At 41.5% G+C, this 23,141-nt stretch overlaps 1 protein-coding gene across 1 annotated transcript; it reads left to right on the plus strand.

Moving 5' to 3' along the window:
- The first annotated feature begins 421 nt into the window (after positions 1–421).
- Positions 422–19,699, plus strand: hs2st1b (heparan sulfate 2-O-sulfotransferase 1b). Its single transcript, XM_023954027.2, has 7 exons — positions 422–1,022; positions 6,385–6,623; positions 13,616–13,701; positions 17,149–17,287; positions 17,358–17,455; positions 17,528–17,685; positions 18,955–19,699. The coding sequence occupies exons 1-7, from the start codon at positions 896–898 to the stop codon at positions 19,179–19,181; spliced, it is 1,074 nt and encodes a 357-aa protein (XP_023809795.1). The 5' UTR covers positions 422–895; the 3' UTR covers positions 19,182–19,699.
- Positions 19,700–23,141: the final 3,442 nt, after the last annotated feature.

Here is a 23,141-nt window from a genome sequence, read left to right on the forward strand (position 1 = left end):
ATGCATTTCAGGAAAAAATAACTTGAAGTTAAGAAAAAAAAAGTCATTTATTTTATTTTTTACCTTTCTATTATTCACCTTGATAAATACAAACCCACCAGCAAAAAATACATGCTTTTTTGTTTTACTTTGGTTTTGTTTTTATTGCATGATGTGATTCGACCAACTTTTATGTTATTACTAATGATCTAGGCACAGTGCAACTTATTGTGGGTTTATTGCAATGCTTAAATTAAAACCTTTTTAATAAATGAGATATCTGGTATCTTTATCTGGTCAAAGTCAGATAAAGACAATATATCTGTCATGAACATTTATTCGTTTATTTTCCTCATTCAAAGTCCAGAATGCTCGGGCAAAAACATTCAAACTTTGATAGTTTAGTTGCAGTACACGCCTCCGTCCAGCAGGTGGCGGTCTTTGTTTTCTATAATGATGTGTGTTCAATAGGACGCACGAAGAAGCTCGCTGCTGCTCGCTGCAGAAGCCACAAGCTGATTCGCTGATCAAAACAAACAGAGAAGCTCGTTTTAAAGACTCGTTAATATATTTCATTTGGTTTGTTCCCGAATTTGATTTAGAATGAGATGGGTTTGCTGTGAAAGCATCCGTTTATTAAGCTTTTAGGCCGCCCCGGTTTGGATAATTGAATTATTGAAAATGTAGGGATGGGCAGTTATAGCGCATTTCTCCTCGTTTTCTAGTCTGTTTTTCATTCGCATGAAGCTTTACTTCAGCTCAAAACATTTGTTCAGGTAATTTCATGAGATAATTTAGTGAAAGCTCCAGGCTAGTAATATAGCAGAGAGCAGTCGTCGGGGGTTATCTGTGCAGCTGGGAGCCTCTGTGCTGCTGCTGGGGGTCGGGGCCCCGCAATGGTTCCTCTGTATGTCTGATGATGGGGCTCTCGAGGATCACGATGCCGCCCAGGATCCAGCTTCTGGCGGTTTTGGCATTTGGCGTGGTGATGCTCCTGATAGAGAACCAGATCCAGAGACTGAACGAGTCGAGAGCCAAGCTCGGTAAGTCTGCCTCCATGTCTCCTGTCCCCTGGTCAGGAGCCATGGACATTAACGGACTGTTTCCCAGAATGCTTCACGTGACGCCCACAGGCTTGTGGAGTTTTTAAAATGGGATGATTTTATACATTACTCCTTTCAGTATTTTTGATGTTTTTTGTTGTCTTTTTAAAATAAAATAAAATTAATCTAAAGCAAAGCATTTTTCTCTAACACACAACTGGATGTGATCAGACATATATGGAGGTTTTTGAGCCATAATTCAGAGTAATGTGCTATTCTCAATTGACAATTCAATATGCAATTCAGGCTTGGAATATGAAAATACGTTTTGCAATTTATAACTCAATATAAAAATGTACAATTCAATACGACTATTTAAAAAATAAAATATTAAATAAAATAAAAGCCAATTGCAGTTTAAATTGTCATGTTTTTTCATGTCATGCTTCAAATGACAATGCGTTTTGCCATTTACAATTTAATGGTAAAAAATGACATTTCAACACATGTTTTGCTTTGAATACCATTTAAAGTAACATCAAATCTATTGCATTGTAAAATGTCATGCTGTTTTTGTGCCAAAATTCAAATGAAATTGCAAAACAGCGCCCCCTGGTGTAATGCATTTTCATTTGCATAACAGTGCTTTATGTGTGTCGAAATTCAAATTGAAATGCAAACTGTCAGACTCTCATCAGGGCGGGGCGTAATACCTTCATAAATTTTCAAAATCCCGCCTCCAACTTCCTCCTTAATCTGTCTATGGGCCAGAGTGTAAATCCTAACGCAGAGGATGGAAGAGCTTTCCTCCTCTCAGCCTGTTGTAGAAACCAAACATTTTTCTGTCTCCTATGCTTCAGATCATGAGGGTTCATCTTTAAGGATAATGTAGATGGATATTTATACACTATGTCCAGGATTCATCTATCCAGATCTGCACAGATGAATACATACACAAACACATTTTACAGCATGACATAATTGTTCTAAAGGGGGGCTAGTCTATTGGTTTAAACTGTGCTCTTAGGTCCACATTCCCACCCTAGCCCCTAACTACAGAAAAAAACAAATAGCGTGGCACTATGTAGGGCCCTGAATTTAAAAAATTTGGACACCATGCTCACTACATTTTTTAAACGGTGGATATGACGTCATCAATTTCACAAAGTTAAAATCTAATTGATATGAGCGTTTTGTGACAATTATTTATAAGTCCACTGCCTTCTGAAGATAAAAACTACATATTACCAAATTTTTGAGGCAAAAATTGTTCCGAAGCAATGCATTGTGGTCTATATTCGCCGATCTAGTGAGCATCCATGCACACTGGTTTTTTGCAGAGACTGGGAAATTTCTAGAGCACTGGATTTTGGAATAGTAGATTAGACAGCACTACAAAATGGCCAACACACTATATATGGTTAGGGTGGGAATTGGGACACAGGGTTACACTTGATGAAGATTTTCCCTTTGACGTCAAAGTGGAACAACCGGCCGCTAACTTTTGCTGCGTCCGATTTTTAAGGTGCAATGAATAAATGCAATGTAGGGAGCCGGTTTAGCTCGTGCTGGTTTACGGCGCCTTTCATCCGTGAAACCAGGGTTCAACTCCAGGCTGCTCCCTGTTCCCTTCTCTACTTCTGTGCCGGTCCCAAGCCCGGTTGCTTTGAGAGGGTTGCGTCAGGAAGGGCATCCGGCGTAAAACATTGCCAAGTTTACCATGCGACTCGTTAGCTGTGGCGACCCCTGATGGGAAAAGCCGAAAGAGAAACGACAATGAATAAATGAAACGCAATTAAATGACACAACTGTGGTAAAACTGGTATTTTTAAAAATATAATTATAATTCCACCATGTCTGTTGCTTTATTTTCTGCATGTAGAATGTAGTATTACATGTAGTATTACACAAACTTCACTACAGTAGGTAAGGTAGGGGGAGCAATGTGTTAACTATTCTCTGATTACTAAGCTAGGCTTTACAACTTTTAGGTTGTGGGATTTTGGTTAAAAACATCATTCATAATTATAACGCCACTGGGATCGTTTTCATTGCAAAATAAATAATTGTCATGGGGGAATTAAACTCACGGGACTGAGACTGATGTGGTAACCAGAATCAGGGATTTTTTTCTTTCCTGTGGGGTCAGAAAATAAAGGTTTTTTCCGTCTGTGGTACCAGTGCTGGGGGTTGGGGACCACTGTCTTAAAGGACACAGCAGCTCTAAAGATTTGCTCCAAAAACTCTATTTAAGAGCTGCAACACAGTTTAGTTTGTTGAAAGTCCTTAATATTTGTCATTGGTCGCCCAAAAGAGGCGAAGGCGTGATTTAGCTAATTACATTGTCAATTGAGAATTGCACATTACTTAAAAAATGACTTAAAAAACTTCCACGCAGACAGATCAAAAACAATTAATTGCATTGTGTTTCCACTTGTACGGAAACACTAAAGAATCGCAAAAATGGCCCCTTTTAAAGACCAACCCCAACAAAAATTGTGTTTTTTGTGCTGTCAACATGTTCTTCTGGTATTGTCGGAGTGGGTTGTTTCGTGTTTCATGATGGCTCAGCTGTCACAAAAGCATTCGGTCATGCTTGCTGTCATGTCTCGTTAAGTGGAGTGTGTCTCTTCACAGAAGTAGATGCATTTTTGTCTCCGTGTGGGACTGTGCAGCTCTGAGGAAGATGTGGGTGGGGTTGTTTGCAGAGGATTTGATGTGAGTAAACCGCCGGTGGAGATGAGTTCATCTGTCGCAAGACGTCTTCCTCCTCGTGTGGGATTTGAAACTTTTAATATTAGACAATGTTTCAGTCCCACAGAAGTGTGCTTTCATCCCTGCAGCCTGGATTCACTCTGAAACGAAGGGAAATGCAGCTGCACTTTCTAAGCAATTTACAGGTTCTTACAGTTGAGGGCAATGTGGGATCATGGACAGAGTGACAGTCAAGACTGGGGTTTGAACCCCTGGCAGAAAGTTGCCCGACCAATAGGCCTGCACAATAAATCGCAAATTTATCGTTATCGCGATATTAAGCTGTGCAATTTGCATATCGCTAAAGACAGCGAAAATCGCAATTAATGGTTACCTTAAATGTGCTAAAACGATCTTATGGCAACTTGAAGTATTTAACAAATCAAATAAATCCCTTTATGCATTTGACCAATCAGATGGAGCCTTTTCTGTTTGATGTTCACCACCTGTGTAGACGAGGGTCATTTGGAGCATAATTCAAGTTATGTTGACGCTAATTTAAATGAAACTGTTGCATTGAAATGGAAATTATGTTTATGGTTGTTTTGCTATTTGTTAATGTGAGCTGCAGTCATTTCCAAGGTTGTGGACGTTTGTATTCGGAACACAAGTGTTGTTTTTCTTCTGCTGGTGTTGGAGCTGTCACACGGAGGAGACCTTCAGCACCAAAAATCTGTCATGATTTTTGCCTTTGAGTGTGGCTGCTTTGAGGTCACCAGAGCAATTCACACACGTCCACCTGATGAGGATGCTCATACCGTCCAAAGACGGAAACTCAACTGGAAGTACGAATTTTAGGATCTGTTGAGAACATGCGGACATAACCGAGGCAGAAAGGAGTCAAATGCAAACCTTGCCTGAAGTTCTGGGTGAACACGCAAAGGCTTCTCCTCAACCTCTGTGCAGTTCCTGGTTCTGTGGTTGTTGGGGCGGAGCGTTCTGCAGAAAGCAGGAAAGCCGTGTTTGTGTTCTGGCTTTGGTTTGACTCAGACCTTTAGAAACCAAAGGGGAGCAGTCTGCAACACTCCCCTGATTGAAACCTTCATTTAACTGAGAAAACATTTTAATGAGAGCTCCTCAATATTCCCATCAGCCGCTTAATTGCATATTTGGATTCTGTAAGTAAGGTTTGCTAACATGCTTTACTGGCCGTCTGCTGAACAGGCGTGGGAAGAGAACTTCACAAGTTCTCACTTTATCTGATGAGGTCAAGATGGAAGCTGCCAGCCTGCTGTTGCTCCTCACCTGTGTTAATGAATCAAAGAAAAAAAGCTTCATTCCATTAAATTACAGTTTGTTACGCGGAAAAAAAACAGCGACTTTTGCTTCGCAGGAGTTCTTCTTGATAAAAAAATGGTCTTTTTAAGATGTTCTTGTGGCATTTTTCTGATGATGGAGGAGATATAGAAAGAAAATTAAGCTTCAAATTACATTTCTGAGTATTTCTTTATTCCACTCATTGTGAATCAGGAGCAGACGGAGATGGTAAAATCGGATACAAGCTCCCTGCTCCGCTCCATTCTGATGCATCCACTTACAGACAGACAGATCCATAAAAGTCTGTTTTCCTCGTCTGAGCTGGTATCTGGATCAGAACCGTACAGCTGGATAGCTCTGGTATTGCTCAGCACTTTTGTTGCATCGGTAATGTTAGGTTGTGGTTGTGAGGGTCTGTAAGCTAGCAGGAGAGAGCATAAACAGATACATGTAGAGAAGTAAGAGCAGTCTTCCTCTGCTCCATCAGAGGAGAATTTCTAATGACCTCCTGCTGCTCTGCAGAAACTATGGCGGCGTCACTATATAGTGAGTAGGGAAGGCATTCGGACACGGTATTCCTTACCTGCCTACTCTATATATATAGTGCAATCGCCATTTTGTAGAGCTTTGAATCTACAACTCCAGAATCGAGTGCTCTAGAAATTAACTAGATCGGCAAGTATAGACCACAATGCATTGCGCTGGAACAGTTTTTGTCCAAAAATGTATTTAAATGTATTTTATTAATAAACTATCAACGTTTTTATCTTCAGAAGACGGTGAAATCATAAATAATCGTCACAAAGCGCTCATATCAGTTAGATTTTAACTTTGTGAAATCGATGACGTCATGTCCGCCGTTTAAAAAAAAGAAAAGTTCAAGTTCAAGACGCTACATAGAGCCGCATTATGCAGTTTTTGAGTAGTTGGGGGTTAAGGTGGGAATTCGGACAAAGCCTGAAACCTAGAAAATGACACAAATAGCACCCCAATTCAAAGACCGCTGGGAGTGATTTAACAATAGATTGAAAGATGATCGGAGTGGGACTAGTTCATTCATTCATCTTCTGAACTGTTTTTTTCCCTTTCGGGGTCACGGGGCTGCTGGAGCCTATCCCAGCCACTTGTGGGCAAAGGCAGGGGACACCCTGCACAGGTCGCCAGTCTGTGGCAGAGCCAACTAGTGGGACTAGTTTTCATATATAACTGTTCATATATAAAGGATTTTTTTAAATGTCACTGTATTCTTGAGGCTACATGCAAGCACAAATAAAAAAAAAAAAGTCTTTGGCTATACACCAAACCACCGTTTGTTCATCAGATTTCCATGTCACGTTCCGATTGCATTTAGAGCGGACCATCGCCCGACACGAGGTGGCTGAAGTTGAGCTGCGTCACGCCGACGATGATGGAAAGCGAGAGGCGCCTCTGCTTCCTGAAGACGAAGCCGTCATCATCTACAACAGAGTACCCAAGACGGCCAGCACGTCCTTCACCAACATCGCCTACGACCTCTGCGGGAAGAACCGCTTCCACGTCCTGCACATCAACACCACCAAAAACAACCCAGTCATGTCTCTACAGGACCAGGTGAGCTGCCCGACCGTTCACCGAACGTCAGGTTAGTGCGGCAGAGGCACGTCCGGCTCTCATTGCTGAAAGTCGGTCCATAACGGCTCCGCTGGGCTCTGAAAGAGTCAGCAGTCTGAGAAACACTACTATTAGTGCAAGAAAGTTCATTGTTATGACTTCTTTGGTTCTTCTGTTATCAGACACGTTAGTGTTTGAACATACCTGACAGGTCCGTCGAAACATGTCAGGACCAAAAAAGTCACTCCTTTCTCCTGAAAGGAAATCCCTGATTTAAGGCCCGTACACACCGGGACGAATATTCGCCAGGCGTTATTCGCCAGCGTTTTTCGCCACGTTTTTTGTGTTCACACCCAGGCGATTTTCGCTGACGATGAGTGGAGTGAACATGCAATTTCATTCCCTGACATTAGATGGCGCTTAATGTAAAACAGAAATACTCCTGTACACAAGGTGGCGCTGCGCAACTTTACGCTTCTTAAAGTCGCTTTTCACTCAGAAGAAGAGAGCAAGTATTTACTCGTTGTCAGAATCAAACAAAGAAAACATGAATATTTCAAGCACCAGTAGCTCCAACTGGTGCTTGGTTCGGGGATGTTTTAGAATGTCCGTCATTATTGCTTCGCGGCTGTGTAGACGCTACTTGGCGTCTATCTTCTTCGCTGGTATGTGTGCTCAGCAAGGCAGTTTTGTGTTTGAGCGCCCCCAAGTTGTGTTTTACTGTAACTTCAGAAGCTCCAGACACGTGAGCAAAAGCGCCATTCTCATTGGTCGAGTAGATTTCGACGCGACGCGTCGAAAAAAAAAAACGAACCCGAGGCGTTTTTTTTTTTTTGACGCTTTAACGCCTGGCGTTTTTTCGCGTCGGTGTGCACACTCTCATTGGTGCCCTTTGTTTAGTCACGAGGCGTTAAACGTCGGCGAAAATCGCCGGCGAAATTCGTCCCGGTGTGAACAGGCCTTTAGATTCAGATCTCAGCATAACACTAGATTTATGCTTATGAGTTGATCTAATTTAATTCAGTACTCATACATTTTTATTTATTTTTTCCATAAAGAGAATAAAGTCTTAAAGTGGCTTCTCTAGGCACACAGCTCACATTCACTTTATATATACATATACACTATACATATATAGTGGCTGATCAGACCACCTGGGAAACATGGGGGGGGGGACTAACATTAAACATAGACTACACAGACATTTAACAAAGACTATAAAGACAATACTAAACACAAAACTTGGTCTCTTAGTGGAAAAGAAAAACCATCAAAAGTAGAACAAAATGAATAATGACCAATAGAAGCAGAACAAATAAACATTAAATAAATCCATTGGTTTCTCCCTTGGAGGCTTCTGTAGATGGCGCCTGCCCAATTGTCTGACTGGACTATTTAAAGGCTGTGAAGGCTTGAGCTCCTCCTTTGCCAGCCCTCACAGCACAGCTCCAGGAGCAGAACCTCAGCCAGACCCAGAGAGACCATTAGCACTCTCAGCACTGGCAACTCATAAAACAGATGACATGAATGAAACAAACCCAAACTAAGTAAACTAAACAAATGTACAGGTGCTACAAATAATTACCAGTATTTAAATCTCTTTTAAAAACCTACCTCTACAGGTGTGCTTTTAATGATTTTACTGGTTCTTAAATCTAAACATTTGATTTTATTGATTTCATTGATTTTATCGATTTCGTTGATTTTTATTGATATTGTTGATTTTATTGATTTTACTAATTTATCGATTTTTATCGATTCTAAAAACTATCGTCATTTCATATGTGTGCTGGGTTTTATTTCTCCATTATGGGAAACTGTTTTTTTAATACTGATTTTGTCTCATATTAATTGTACAGCACTTTGTAATCTGGAAGTATATAAATAAAGTTTATTATTATGATTATTATTGAAAACAGAAAATTAATTTACATTTTAACTCAGAAAAATCTGTGCATTTATTCAATAAAGAATGTTAAGTAATAACATTAAAAAGAAAGTGTGCAATGCTGGGGGGAGGTTACCGCCATTTTGTTTGTGGGTGTTATGTTGCCATCACAGAGAGCGTCGGGGCAGACTGGGGCCCATTGGAATGCAGCCAGAGTTAGTTTTTCTGAATAAGGTCCACTTTGTGAAAACAGTTCTGTTTGCAGTACAGTCCCTGACAAAAGTCTTGTCGCTTTTCCATTTTGTAGAAACAAAAGCGTATAACCTCACTTTTAATGAATCCATCGGTTTTAGAAATGTCTCATATGAAAGCTAAAACCCTCCCAAATTAATAATAATAATTACTTCAAAAACAAAAATATGTTGCATAACATCAGTGAATTAAGTAGTGCCACTGTGAGATCCATATGTAATATCTTGTATGACTTCCATGAGCTTGAAGGACAGCATCCATGCGGTTTGACAATGATTCATACAATTTATGGATGAAGTCATCAGGAATAGCAAAGAAAGCAGTCTTCCATGCCTCCCAGAGTTCATCAAGATTCTTTGGTTTGGTCTTCCATGCTTCCTCTTTCATTCTACCCCAGACATGCTCAATGATGTTCATGTCTGGTGACTGGGCTGGCCAGTCCTGGAGCACATTGATCTTCTTCGCCTTGAGGAACTTTGATGTAGAGATGGAAGTATGCGATGGAGCAGCATCCTGCTGCAGAATTTGACCCCTTTTATGGTTGGGAATGTGAGAGGTAGCTAATACTTCTTGATATTTTAGGCTATTGATATTGCCTTCCACCCTGCAAATGTTTCGCACACCCCCATACTGGATGTAACCCCAGACCATGATTTTTCCGCCACCAAACTTAACTGTTTTCTGGGTGAATCTTGGGTCCATGCTGCCTCCAGTTGGTCTCCTACAATATTTGCGGTGGCTGTGATGTAATTCAACTGAAGACTCATCTGAGAAATCCACCTTCTGCCACTTTTCCAGCGTCCATCCTTTTAGCAGGCTGTGGGCCTTGGCAAATGCCACATGTTTTTTCAATTGCCTTTTGTTTAGTGCTGGTTTCTGGGCACTGATTCGACCATGGAGGCCATTTTGAGACAGAATTCTACAAACTGTTCTGGTTGACACAGGGACACTTGAGGTGACCAGGCCTGGTGGCGCTCTGCTGCAGTGGAAAAGGCGCTGGCCTTGGATTTTCCAACCAACAAATGGTCCTCCCGAGCAGTTGTCTTGCGGGGTCTGCCGGACCTGGGCCTGTCAAAAACATCTCCAGTCTCTTCAAATCTTTTTCTTATTCTTTGTACTTGACGCTGAGACACATTGAAGATGTCAGCCACCTCAGCAGTGGATCTGGTCTTCAGCCTCTTGATAATCAACGCTTTGGTCTCAGGGTGAATCTTAGGCATGTTTTCAGAGGTCAAGTTGCAGTTGATGTGAAGGCCTGGCGTTTCACCATTTGCAGTTAAGAAAAGAGAGGATTTACCCACTTGAAGCAGGACTGAAAAAACAACTGTATGCATTTACTGCAGCGCGACGTCAGTGATGGAGCAGTGACAGACACATGATTGCAGACAAGTTGGAGCAAACATCCAAACCATTTTCAGATGGTGAACATATTGAAAAATGCTGAAGGCTGCAGAAGTCTTGTGTCCCAAAAAGCAGTAGACCTTTGCCAACATGAGTCTGTCAAGGATTATGATTACAGATACAACATCTCTGAGGAGACTTGGGCGCCATATTAAGGAATCCAGTCAATTATTGTATTTTCGGTCACTTTTAATGAAAGCACAGATACAGATATTTCACAACTGTGCATATGTCTTAGAGGTGCTGAAGAGACCGTCATAGCGGCGTTTCTTGAGTTGATGGACACAACAACAGCTGATGACATAGTCAGCTCTCTAGTTACTGTGCTGGACTATGTTGGAGTGAACTGGTCACGTGATGTCAGTCTGGCCACTGATGGCGCTCCATCAAAGGTCAGAAAGAAGGCAGGTGTTACCACAAAATTCAGGCAGGAACCAGGAAAAGATTCTTGGGACATTTCATTGTGTTTTGCACACTTGAATGACAGTAAATATGTTTCTGCACAGGATTTGAATCCTGATATTGATGGCCTGCTGAAGTTTGAGGAGGGGAAGGAAGTTAGCTCCAAATTCTTAATTTTAATTTAGTTTAATTATTCATTGATTTGCACATTTACATTTTAGGCAGGTGTTTCATTTTTTTTTCCCCATAGCTCCTCTTGAGTTTATTATCTGGATTACTTCAGTGTCAGATGTAAAATATTCAGTCTGAATAAAATTAAATAAACCAATTTCAAAGTGAAATGTACGGTGGCCGACAGGGCTCACACTACATACAAATGGAAAAACGCAACGGCATTACCCGAAGCGCGACGAAATTACCCGAAGCACAACGGCATTAAGAGACAGCGCAGCGGCATTATCCGAAGCACGACGACATAACCGCAGCATTAGCATTAAGCTCAGCACAACGGAAGTGAGGACTTTTTTTCCGGGGAAAAAATAAAAGCCTGGCAGATTCAAACTATTCGGTACGACAGAATTTTAGGGCCACCAAAAAAAGTAAAATTATGACATTTTAAACCGTAAATTTATGAGAAAAAAATTGTATTTTTACGAGATTAAAGTGGAAGTGCGCATACAGGGCAGCAGCAGCAACAAGTGAACGCTGCAAAGCAGCAGAGCAGACCGACTGAACTTAGTTGAACAGGTGAGCTGAATGTTTATTGATAACGTTCCAAATGTCTGGAAGTTTATTTGCTTGATTTTTGATTTATTAATGTTTTATTTTTTGATGGGTGGTTTGCAGGATCTCTGCAGGCGATGAACCTTACGGCGACAGTTATGGAGTGTGCGCGCGCTGTGTGTGTGTGCGTGCGTGGGTGCGTGTGTGTGTGTTGGAGACCCTGCGTGCATGTGTGAGAGCACGGGCGAAAGAGGGGGGTGAGAGTTTGCGTCTATATTGTGTGATCGAGGACTGAGAACCTTAATAAAAAGATGGTGTCCCTCCCCAGAAGAAGTATTTTGTCTTATTAACTCGCTCTGGAGGCTGAGGATCCGAACGGGAAAGTGAACCCCAAACGAGGATCCGTCTTCGGCCCTGGAGAAAATCTCCCCTGCGTTTCCGACCACGGTCAGAAAGAAAAAAAGAGAAGTTATCGCGCAGGTTCTTACTAAATTACTTACAAATACGTTTGTCTAAAAAAATACATTTACTCAGATCTCCACAGTGACATCTGTATCTAACGCTCTTTGTCTTTTTTTTTATTAAGACTTTTAAGTCGTAAATTTACAACTTTTTATCTCGTGAATTTACGATTTAAAATCTCGTACATTTACAAGAAAAAAGTCATCGATTATGTGGAGCCTTTTCTGAAGTTTGGAGCGCGCGCACACTCCATAACTGTCGCCGTCGGCTTCATCGCCTGCAGAGATCCTGCAAACCACCTATCAAAAAATATTAATAAATCAAAAATCAAGCAAATAAACTTCCAGACATTTGGAACGTTATCAATAAACATTCAGCTCACCTGTTCAACTAAGTTCAGTCGGTCTGCTCTGCTGCTTTGCAGCGTTCACTTGTTGTTGCTGCTGCCCTGTATGCTCACTTCCACTTTAATCTCGTAAAAATACAATTTTTTTCTCATAAAATTTACGGTTTAAAATGTCATAATTTTACTTTTTTTGGTGGCCCTAAAATTCTGTCGGACCGAATAGTTTGAATCTGCCAGGCTTTTATTTTTTCCCCAGAAAAAAAAGTCCTCACTTCCGTTGTGCTGAGCTTAATGCTAATGCTGCGGTTATGTCGTCGTGCTTCGGGTAATGCCGCTGCGCTGTCTCTTAATGCCGTTGTGCTTCGGGTAATTTCGTCGCGCTTCGGGTAATGCCGTTGCGTTTTTCCATTTGAATGTAGTGTGAGCCCTGTCGGCCACCGTAGAAATGCATTTTATTTTACATCCATTGGTCTATGTGAATGAATGTGTAATAATAAATGATTAGGCTATCTGAGGCATTTTTTCCAACTGTGTAAAAAAACAAACAAAAAAAACCCCTGTTTTTTTGCTTTTATGTTACTGGTCCGGCCCACTTGGGATCAGACGCCTTGAATGCGGCCCCCGAACCAAAATGAGTTTGACACCCCTGCACTAGACAGTGCGCTGAACCTTTTTTCTTCAATGATTTGTGATCTTCACTGGTGTCCATGGATTACATGAAATCCTCTTCACCTTTATCCAACTTTGTCATGGTAGGGAGAACACGTCAATGCAAGGGTGGGGTCATCTGGACCCCACAAGATAGCACAAGGATTAAGAGGAATTACGTCTGCATGGACACACAGGAGAATTGAGGTTTTTCCTCTTCTTTTACCTCCACAAATCCAAAAACGAGGGAAACCGCCTCCAGACCTCAAACTGTGGAGGACAACGATTTAGATGAGAGAAACCCAGCATACAGTTTCCTTCTGTCGTCTCAGTTTTGGTCTGATGCGTGATCCCTGGACGAATCCATGTTAATGACTTTGCTCTTGCTGTTGTGTTTAAATATGATGGACTTTTTTCCTAACTTTCTTTCCACTGTTGACCCGTTCTGCCGAGCGTGCTCAGAGTAGCCGGGGGTCAGGCGGTAACGCCCCAGAGCTGTGTGTTGTTGTGTCTGCCATGCCGTTGTCCTGCCAGCACAAATGTCCCAGCATTACTTCATGCATGCCACAGCGGAGACCTGGAAGCTTCAGTCACTGCAGATAGAATAGAATAGAATAGAATAGAATAGAATAGAATAGAATAGAATAGAATAGGTCTTTAATAATCCCTGAGGGAAATTTAAAAATGGCCATCTGCTGACACTCATAAAACACACACACACATTAAAAACAATAAAAATAGTAAAAATAGCCGTTTAAAAAAATTAATTAAATGAAAATAGATGTTTTACCTGAGAGGAGCGTTCCTCTGCTCCGTCTGCCCGTCACCGCTGCTTTTCCAAATAAAAGTCCCCATTGTCTTTTTCTGCAGGTGCGCTTTGTTCAGAACGTCAGTGCGTGGAGAGAAATGAAGCCCGCCTTCTACCACGGCCACGTGGCTTATCTGGACTTCTCAAAGTAAGGCCTTTCATTTCCTGTGGCGCCGTTAATATCCAGATTAGCGGTCGGCAGATAAGGGGAGGTCACTCACGCATTGATTGTTAATAGCATTGTTGTCCTTATCTCCTCTGAAACTATTACAGGTTATTACTCTGAAAGACTAAGTGTTTCTCAATGACAAAGACATTGTTGACTTCTTTCCTGCCCCCCCCCCCCTGCCCCCCCCTGCATAGGGACTCTGGTTTCTCTGCACAGACAGGCTGGAGCTGCATGCATGCTGCAGTATTAGGAGATATACTGTGGGATTCTAGTCTTCTCCGTGTTTACTGCAGGTTTTCCATAAACCTCTACAGTGGTGATGGGTCCGGCAACACCAACGCATCAGGCTCATAAAGTGAAACACAGTGTCGGTGTGCGTATCACTCCACGAGAAGTCATGACCGAAACAGCCAATGAGTCGGTGTGTCACAAATGATCCAAACAAGGAAGCGCATCTACCACCAGTGTTGCCAGATTATGTAGTTTTCCACCCAATTTGGTGATTTCGATATTGCGGAGAAAATTTGATTAGGGCAGTTTTCCCATCAATTTGGCGGATTTTAGTTTGTTTCTTTTGGTTTATTATGAGTCCGAGCTATCTTTTTATTTTGAAAGATATTTTATTTTAAGAAATGAAGCCCGCTGGGGAATTTTAGAGCAAGGCATGGGAATGAGGACTATACAATGACAAAGTATAGTAGTAAACTTATAGTAGTATAAAAGCGGAGTTTCTTTACTGGGTTGCCTGCAATGACGTGGGTTAAGTGACAAAGTATCGACATAGTATCAATACAGTTTGGGCAATGTCTCATGATGCTTAACAAGGTCTCATGTACCCATCACTACTCTACAGTGAAGGCAGTAAGTATTTTGTAGATTTTCCCACTTAAAAAGAAACTGACAGTCTGTCATCCTAAAGGTTGTTCATTTGAACAATGAGAGATAGAAAAAATATATATGTCCAAAGAATTTATGTACATTAATTTGCATTTCATTGAGGAAAGGAAGTATTTGAACCCTCTTGCTGGAAAGACTTAGTACTTTGTGACAAAACCCTTATTAGCAAGCAGAGGTCAGAGGTTTCATGTAGTTTTCATGTCAGGGGAAATTTTGCTCCACTCTTCTTTAAAAATGATTTCTAAATCATTCAGATTTGGGGCCTGTTGCTTGGTAACTCTGAGCTTTAACTCTCTCCGTGCTTCTTTAGCCATTTCTTGGTTGTCTTGGCTGCATGTTTTGGGTCATTTTCATGACCCACCATGCATTTAAGATGGAGGGAAAGAGGTTCTCACCAGGATATGACAGTGCATGCCTTCCCCATCCTCATCCTTGTGCAGTATCCTTGTGCAGAAAACCAGTCCCAAAGCATAATGTTTCCACCTCCATGCTTGACAGTGGGGATGGTGTGGCAGCATTTCTCTTGAGTTGATGCCAAAGTGCTCAGTTTTGGTCTGATTTAACCACATCACCTTCTCCCAAACACCCTACAAGTCATGAAGGTGTTTGTTGACAAACGTCAGACGGGTCGGCACACGAGTCTTCTCCAGAAGGGGGGCTCTACCAGCACTGCAAGATGTTTCCCATGGTTCCCAGTGTCCCCAATGGTTTTCTTGGTGACTGTGGTTCCAGCTGCTTTGAGATCATCAACTAACTTCTGCCGTGTTATTTTAGGCGGATTTCTCTCTGTTCTTATGGTCATGGAAACCACACCAGGTCAGATCTGGTTTGGAGATCCGAACCTAAAGGTGGATTGATTCTGGTCTTGTCCAGGTCTACAATCGTCTCCCTTAAATCCACTGGAAACTCTAGTCTTTCCATGTTGGAGAGTTTGGAGTCTGACTGATGGACTGATTCTGTCTGTCCATCAGAACTGAACAGGTGTCTTCAGTTCAGGTAACTAGTTGAATAGTAGAGTCTAACTGGTGTGTGTGAAGCAGAGCTCTTAATGGTTACTAAGAGATCAAATACTTACTTCCCTCAATGAAATACAATAAATAAATGTATATACATTTATTTATTGTATTTCTTAAATTTTCCATCTCTCAATGTTCGAATGAACCTACCTTTTAAGATAAGACGGTCAACTCTTTAAGTAGGCAAACCTGCAAAATCAGCAAGGGATCAAATACTTATTTCTTCAACTGTACACTCATAGCAGAAGCTTCTCTGTACTGGAGCATATCTGCATTTACGTCTGCACATCTGTCTGCAGTTACTGCAACATGATCACGAGCAAAGACTGAAGCCTCATGAACTGTTCATAACTCAGGGCTTGGTTTAAGAACACTTAGTTAAAATGAAATAATACAATTCTGTAAATTATTTTGCCTAATGCTACATGTTGGACATCAACGTAGAAAAACTCCTTTTTTTTTTTTAGTGTTTAGTGTAAACTAGAGCTGTGACAGTGTGGAATTTCTGATCACCACGGTGATGAACCAGCAGTGGGGGGCGGTTAACCGTGAAGCCCGAGTCAGGACTTTTCCCCCAGAAGCCCTTGAAGTCTGAACACAGGACTAGCAGAAAAAGTAAATTATCAGCAAAATGAACGTGTTTAATGTGTTTATTATAGTTCCAATCACGCACCATATGCAGAACTTTAAAAAAAAAAAACGTGCGGTGATGCGGTTATCGTCACACCCCTGGTGTAAACATCAACAGCATGAATCAAGCAAAGTCCCCCTCTGCTCTGTTTGCAACAAAAGTTATTAAAAAAAGTCTAAAAAATGACCTTGAATCTAAACTGGAGAAAATAATGAAAAATCAAATTATGGTGAATTAAAATTAAAAGTGAATTTGACAGTAACAAGTAAAAAATTCCCCTGTGAGGCTCTAACAAGACTGTTTTGAGTCTTGAGACCAAGCTCTTGTTTGATATGCCTTTTTTCTTATTTGGTAGTCACAGGGCCCTTAGTAATCAGAATGAACTACAGTGGGAATAAAACCCACAATATGATGTCCTCGTATGTGGATGGGAAGTCTCTAGAGGTTAATCAAACTAAAGTTTGTTTGGCGCCACAAACCAAAACCACAAAGAATGTGAAAAGAACACCTGAAGAAGAGATGACTGCATCATTGGACTTTGCAATATTTATTCAAGTAGAAGTAAGAAAGTATCTTATGATATAACTACTCATAGACTGAGAGTATTTTGAACATAACGTGTCATGTACTGTAATAATGTATTGACATTCCATTTCCTTTCAAACTAAACGTGTTACTAAAGGGTAGAATGAACTTCTAAAAACAACTGAGACTAATATTCTGTTGTAGTGATGGAAGTATAGCTCTTCTTTATCACAAAGCTCCTTAAGTAGGAATAAAAATTGTAAAGCAAGAAAAATACTCTCAGGAATTCCTGTAGTACTGCAAACGTGACATAATGCAGGTCCACCTGTGAGACTCCGCCTCCCTGTTTGTGTGCAGGTACGGCGTGATGCGTAAACCCATGTACATAAATGTGGTGCGGGACCCCATCGAGCGCCTCGTGTCCTACTACTACTTCCTCCGCTTCGGCGACGACTACAGGCCGGGCCTCCGGCGGAGGAAGCAGGGAGACAAGAAGGTGTGTGCGCCACGGCGTCTCCACCAATCACAGCCGTTGCTCTGAGGACAAACGCTTTCCTGTGTTTCAGACTTTTGATGAGTGTGTGTCGTCGGGGGGGTCTGACTGCGCTCCTGAGAAACTCTGGCTGCAGATCCCCTTCTTCTGCGGCCACCACGCCGAGTGCTGGTGGGTGTGCTGCTCCCCAACATCCTCCGAAAAATCCACCTTTTTTTTACCAGCAGGCGTCACTCTTTACAGGAACGTGGGCAGCAAGTGGGCCCTGGAACAGGCCAAGTACAACCTGTTGAATGAGTTTCTGTTGGTTGGGGTAACAGAGGAGCTGGAGGACTTCATCATGATCCTGGAGGCGGCTCTGCCACACTTCTTCAGAGGAGCCACAGAGCTCTACAGAACAGGTAGAGTGCAAGCGAACCTGATGCGGAGGCGTGAAGGCTGATGGCTGAACTCCTCCTGGCGGCTGAGCCGCTCTCAGTTTGTAGTCAAATCATTCTCTGCAGTGACTCACTCCCCATCCAGCTGTTTTCACTCAATCTCAGAGCAAACTTCTGCTCCCAATCTCACTAAGCACAGAGGAATCAGATTTACAATCCAACGCCAACCCCTGTCCAGGAGGAGGAGGAGGGAGAAAAGCTGTGCGTCGCCTGTCCTGGTTTACAGACACATTATGAGAGAGAAGACGCTTAAAGAAGCAGTTTTGGTGTCTGTCATGCAGCTGCTGTTCTGCATTCAAATACTCGTTCTGGAACAACCTTGAAAGATCTTATGCCTTAGGCACAACTGCCCTTACGGGTGGAGATGGGCCGACTGCAGGCGAAAAAAAGGATCCGGTCATTTGGACCCCACAAGATAGCACGAGGGTTAAGGGACCTGCGAGACGCACTGGGCCAATCCCCCCGGTAACGGTGCATGTGACTTAAACTTCCCTGGTCACGCCCATTTTGGCTTTTGTGAAGGCGTCAGTCAGTTTAAGCATTCACACATCACTCCGACCAGCAGGAGGTTCTTTAACCCATGTGCTATCTTAGATGACCCCACCCTTATGTTGACGTGTTCTTCCTACCATGACAAAGGTGGATAAAGGTGGAAAGATTTCATGTAATCCATGGACACCAGTGAAGATCACAAATCATTGAAGAAAAAAGGTTCAGAGCACTGTCTAGTGGGTCTACATGACCCAACTCCCAATGTTAAAGTGCCTAGGATAGCACAAGGGTTACAAATCATGACAGTGGAGCTGAGTCAAAAACCTTTTTCCACAGGCTCTGACACGCCACAAAAACCTTTTAAAAGAAAAAACAAACCATGTAGGATTTTCTTTTTCAGTTTTGTTACTGATGCACCTCCTCTCCTGCCTGCTGTTTTTTTTCCTAAATTAGATTTTTTTTTTTATAAAACCTTTATTACACAATGATGGAATAAACTTTTAACAACCATTTTCACCAATCCATCTCCACCAAGTAATAATGTTTATTTTTTTAACTAATTATAGAGTAGACTTTGTGACTAAATTCATTTTTTAGTGTCTGAGAACGTGTGACGCAAAGTATTGTCAATGAATCAGCTGATCCCACCTGAAAAGAAAAGAGTACAAATAGTGAGAACAAAGTGTTTCGTTGTGTCTCATGTTTGATGGGATTCAGTGAAAGCTTCCTGTGTTGCTTCAGGAAAGAAGTCCCATCTGAGGAAGACCTCGGAGAAGAAGCCCCCCACCAAAGAGGCGACAGCCAAGCTGCAGCAGTCGCACATCTGGAAGATGGAGAACGACTTCTACGAGTTTGCTCTGGAACAGTTTCAGTTTGTGCGAGCGCACGCCGTCAGGGAAAAGAACGGCGAGCTGTACGTGCTCGCTCAGAGCTTTTTCTACGAGAAGATCTACCCCAAAGCAAACTGAACAGGTCTCCAACCCGGACTTCCGGAGTTCAGCACACTGAGAGGATCTGCTGCAGTTTTTTCTTCTTTTTTTTCTCCATTTTAGTCGCTGGTGAAGCTAACGAGAAAACCAAACCTTTACTTTGAAGGAATTTCGTTTTTCTGTTTCCAGATAGAGAATGAGACTTCACTGCTAACCAACTGTCTGTAGATCCTGCAGGAAACGTAGGACCAAAGTAGAAAGAGACTGGACCGGAGCATGCTCCGGTGCGTGACCTGTATTTCTATTCAGGTCTGGATTCTGACATGGCTCAGTGTTTCATCCTCTGTGTAGCTCCTCCTGTTCTGACCTGAACTGCAGGGAAAGGACCCATGAGCATAATGTGTGATAACAGGGTTATTCAACTGCACTGACAGTGCCTTTATTCTACTAGTTTCTACTCTATAGTGATCTCACAGTCGTGTTTCTGTGTGTTTCCTCCTAAATCCCTTGTTCTACATCTGCAGGCAGCCTGAACATAAAACACATTTCTAAATGAATTTGTCTTCTTGTTATTCTGTCTGTTACCTTTATTGATGGTCATTTAGAAAGCACTTTCCAAAATAGTGCTTTTATTCTGAAAAACATGGAGTGAAATGGACAAAATTAAGCATAAATGTATAAAAGCTAGAATATATGCTCAGGAAATAACAAGCAATAAATAGTAGTTATAAATATTCAGTTATTAGACACAACATTTAACGTTTTGTTATAAAGTTTTTAAAATAATTTTCTCCAATGGAAAAGGCGTTTTTACATGTTCTTGTGTTTTTCTGATAGAGAATATGTACAAAGAAAATTAGGTCGAAATTTTATTGTAGAGGCAAATCTAAAATGAGCTACTGCCGCTCTGCAGAAACTATGTCCTAGAAAACGACACGGGTTTTTGGATTATTGGTTAAAAAAATCAAAATAATGATGATTTAAAGACCACTGGGGACATTTTGACAACTGACCAAAAGATGATTGGAGGGTGCAGCATACTTTGTTTTGTTTTTTGGATTTTCATTTAGCAAACCTGCAGCATTTTAGAACAGGAAGTCTCTGAGGTCAACTTCTTCTGTGTCCAGCTCCACCTGAAAGGCCTGGTTTCTACTGGAGCACATCAGGATCGTTCTGATTGTTTATGTCAGATGTTTGTCCATTTGTGAATTAGGTCCATAACCTTCAGAAAATGGAAAAGAGTGTTTTCTATGTGCAACATTATCATGCACCCCCAAACTTTCAGCAGCTGAAGTGATCATTTAGACAGGATGTAATCATGAGACACCAAAACAAACTGCTGTTCAACAGACTTCAGCCTTCGCACCAAGACTCTTTCTCTAGTGCATCATGGGAAAAAATCATCTTCTCCGTCCTCAGTGAGGTGGGTGGGAGAGAGGAACGCTTGTGTGGTTGGGGAGCAACACTCGATTCGACTACATCACAGGTATTCCTTCAAGATTTGCTAAATAAATGTCATAAAGTATTCTTTTTTTTTTTTTTGGAACTGCAAGAATTTGTAGAAAAAAGGATCATGTAAACAAAACAGCTCACTTAGTTGGTTCTCTGTCAACATTTTTCCTTCAAAATCATTTAAATGAGAACAAGTTTGCTAGAGCAGGTTTCTCCATTAGGTCTTTGGCCCTTTTATACAAATATATATTTTTAAAACAGCTGTGCAATAAAAACATGATTCATCTTTTTTTTTTCATTGAACGGAAAAAAATGAAACAACAAAAAATCTCAACTATTCACATTTTGAGAAAAGCGTGAAAAGGGGGGTAAAGCAAAGAGAAGTTAAAACACCTTCAATAAAAGATCTTGAAAGTCTTAAAACAAGGTTTTACATTTTTGCAAGTATCAAATCGTTTGCAGTGTACATAAGTACGGTATATAAAAAATAACAATTAAATGCACTTTTAAAACTTTAAAGGAGAAGGATGAACCTTCAGGAAGCATCATGTTAGAAGGAAAAAAGTCCAACTAGACTAACTGCTCACATTGGTGCTGCCAGATATGACTATCCAGCCTGGTTTTGCCCCCTTTTTTGCTTCCCTTGCTGTGGAAAGCGTAGGCTGAGTAACTTGTCTTTGGGCTTCATAATTACAGAATAATTGCAGCTCTATATCTTACTCAGCAGGGACCACTTAACCAGTGAAACCGTGAAATAACCGGCTGATGATCTGCTGAAGTCAGCTCTTCCTCTCGCCTGCTTTCTGATGGGGGAATAGACAGGACGGGGTGGGGGGGGTTTAACCATCTCGCACGCTCCACCAGTCCACAGCCTGTTCTTGTGTCTGCACAGAGATGAGCACAAAGGCCCCCCAGCCCAGATTTGATGCTTTATGGCCATGGACACAAGGAGAGGCTTCCTGTCTCAGAAACAGAACTCAATTAACAGCTTTGCTGCGGGCATATTGGAACATTGTTTCATTAACGAGATGAATACAGTCTGATAATTACTTCATCTGAATAAAAAAAAAAAAAAAAAAGCCTCCCCTCTATATTGATTGTGGCAGATGAGCTTGAAGGTTAATTAGGAACACAATCTTTCAAAAGTCTATGCTGCTGCTGGGAAGCTGTTTGTTGTTGCCGCTCTGATTTAGCACAGTTCCTCCTCTGCTAATAAACCAAAGATTCTTTCTTTTTTTTTCTCAACTAAAACTCAAAAATAACCTGATTTTTTTCCAATGTTGGCTGCTCAAAGATCCAGCAGAGGGAGCCGTGGCTCTTCTGCAAGCAGAGAGGCGTGGGGGTGACTGAACCACTTCACAAGGCCCCCATTAATGCACCTGTGCAAAGCCAAATGGAACAAATTAACAGTGCATTACCATTAACAATACAAATGACACCATTAGGCACACTTTGCTCGTAGACCTTGCGAAAGCTATAAATAGATTCACTTGGACATTTTCTGCTGCTCTTGCATGCTGACGTCTGTGCAGGAGAAGTTTGTTCCACGACGGAGATTCAGGTTTTTCTCTTCTGCACAAGCAGGAACCGAACGGCGTCTTTTTAAGCCACCGTCTTCCCATCCCAGGCTTTGAAGTGAAAGTCAACGAAGGCTTTTCAGCAGATCTTCAGAGGCCCAACACAGTTTTTTTTTGGCAGACAACTGACCTCCACCACTGCTCTATAAAACAAACAGAGCAGAGCAGAGGCAGCTTGACTGCCCCTCACTGGGACTGGGACGGGACCTTCAAGCGCTTGGCCAAAGGGGACTATTGTGTGTACTACTTTACTCAGTTTTATGCAAATGAGCCACAATGACATGAAAGGTAAAAATTAGCCTGCATGTCAGAGGCGCTGAGCCAAGAAAACCTTTTGTCCCCCATAATCACGTTCTCTTGGTAGACATCTAAAGACTTATGGAAGAAACCGACAGATTATTGTGTTTGTGCTGCCTTTCCTTTCAGACTGTTCCACACAAATTGGGATCAAAATTAGGGACTATTTCTACATTTTCGCATATCTTTACCCATGACTTTGTTGTTTTTTGCTGCTTTTAAAGGACCAGAAAATCCAAAGCTTTTGCAGGAAGTCGCAGCCGCCATGCAAGAACCTGATGTATGTTTGCTTGGTCCAAATCTGCAGGCTGCTCTTCCAGATCAAACACAAATAGAATACTAACACACAAGAACATAAAACACTTTTCAGATTAACAAATTGTTTCAATAAAAATAATAAAAATGCTTTCATTGAAAGAAAAAAATTTATGTACAGATTTTCTTTCCACATTCTGCAGGATCGTTTTGAGTCTGAGCTCTAAACAAAATATCAGCCATTTTTGAGCCGTTACAGCAGTTTCATAAATGTAGAAGTGGAACAAGAATAGAAATACATTCAATTCAACTCTACTTTATTTGTACAGCACTTTTCCTGCTACAGAGCATCTCAAAGTGCTTCCCATAATAAAATAGATATTAGTAAGATCAAATATAGTAGTGAAAATAGTAAATA

Source organism: Oryzias latipes, chromosome 4 (genome assembly GCF_053564925.1).
Source record: "Oryzias latipes strain Hd-rR chromosome 4, Olatipes_Hd-rR_3.1".
Lineage (NCBI taxonomy): Eukaryota > Metazoa > Chordata > Actinopteri > Beloniformes > Adrianichthyidae > Oryzias > Oryzias latipes.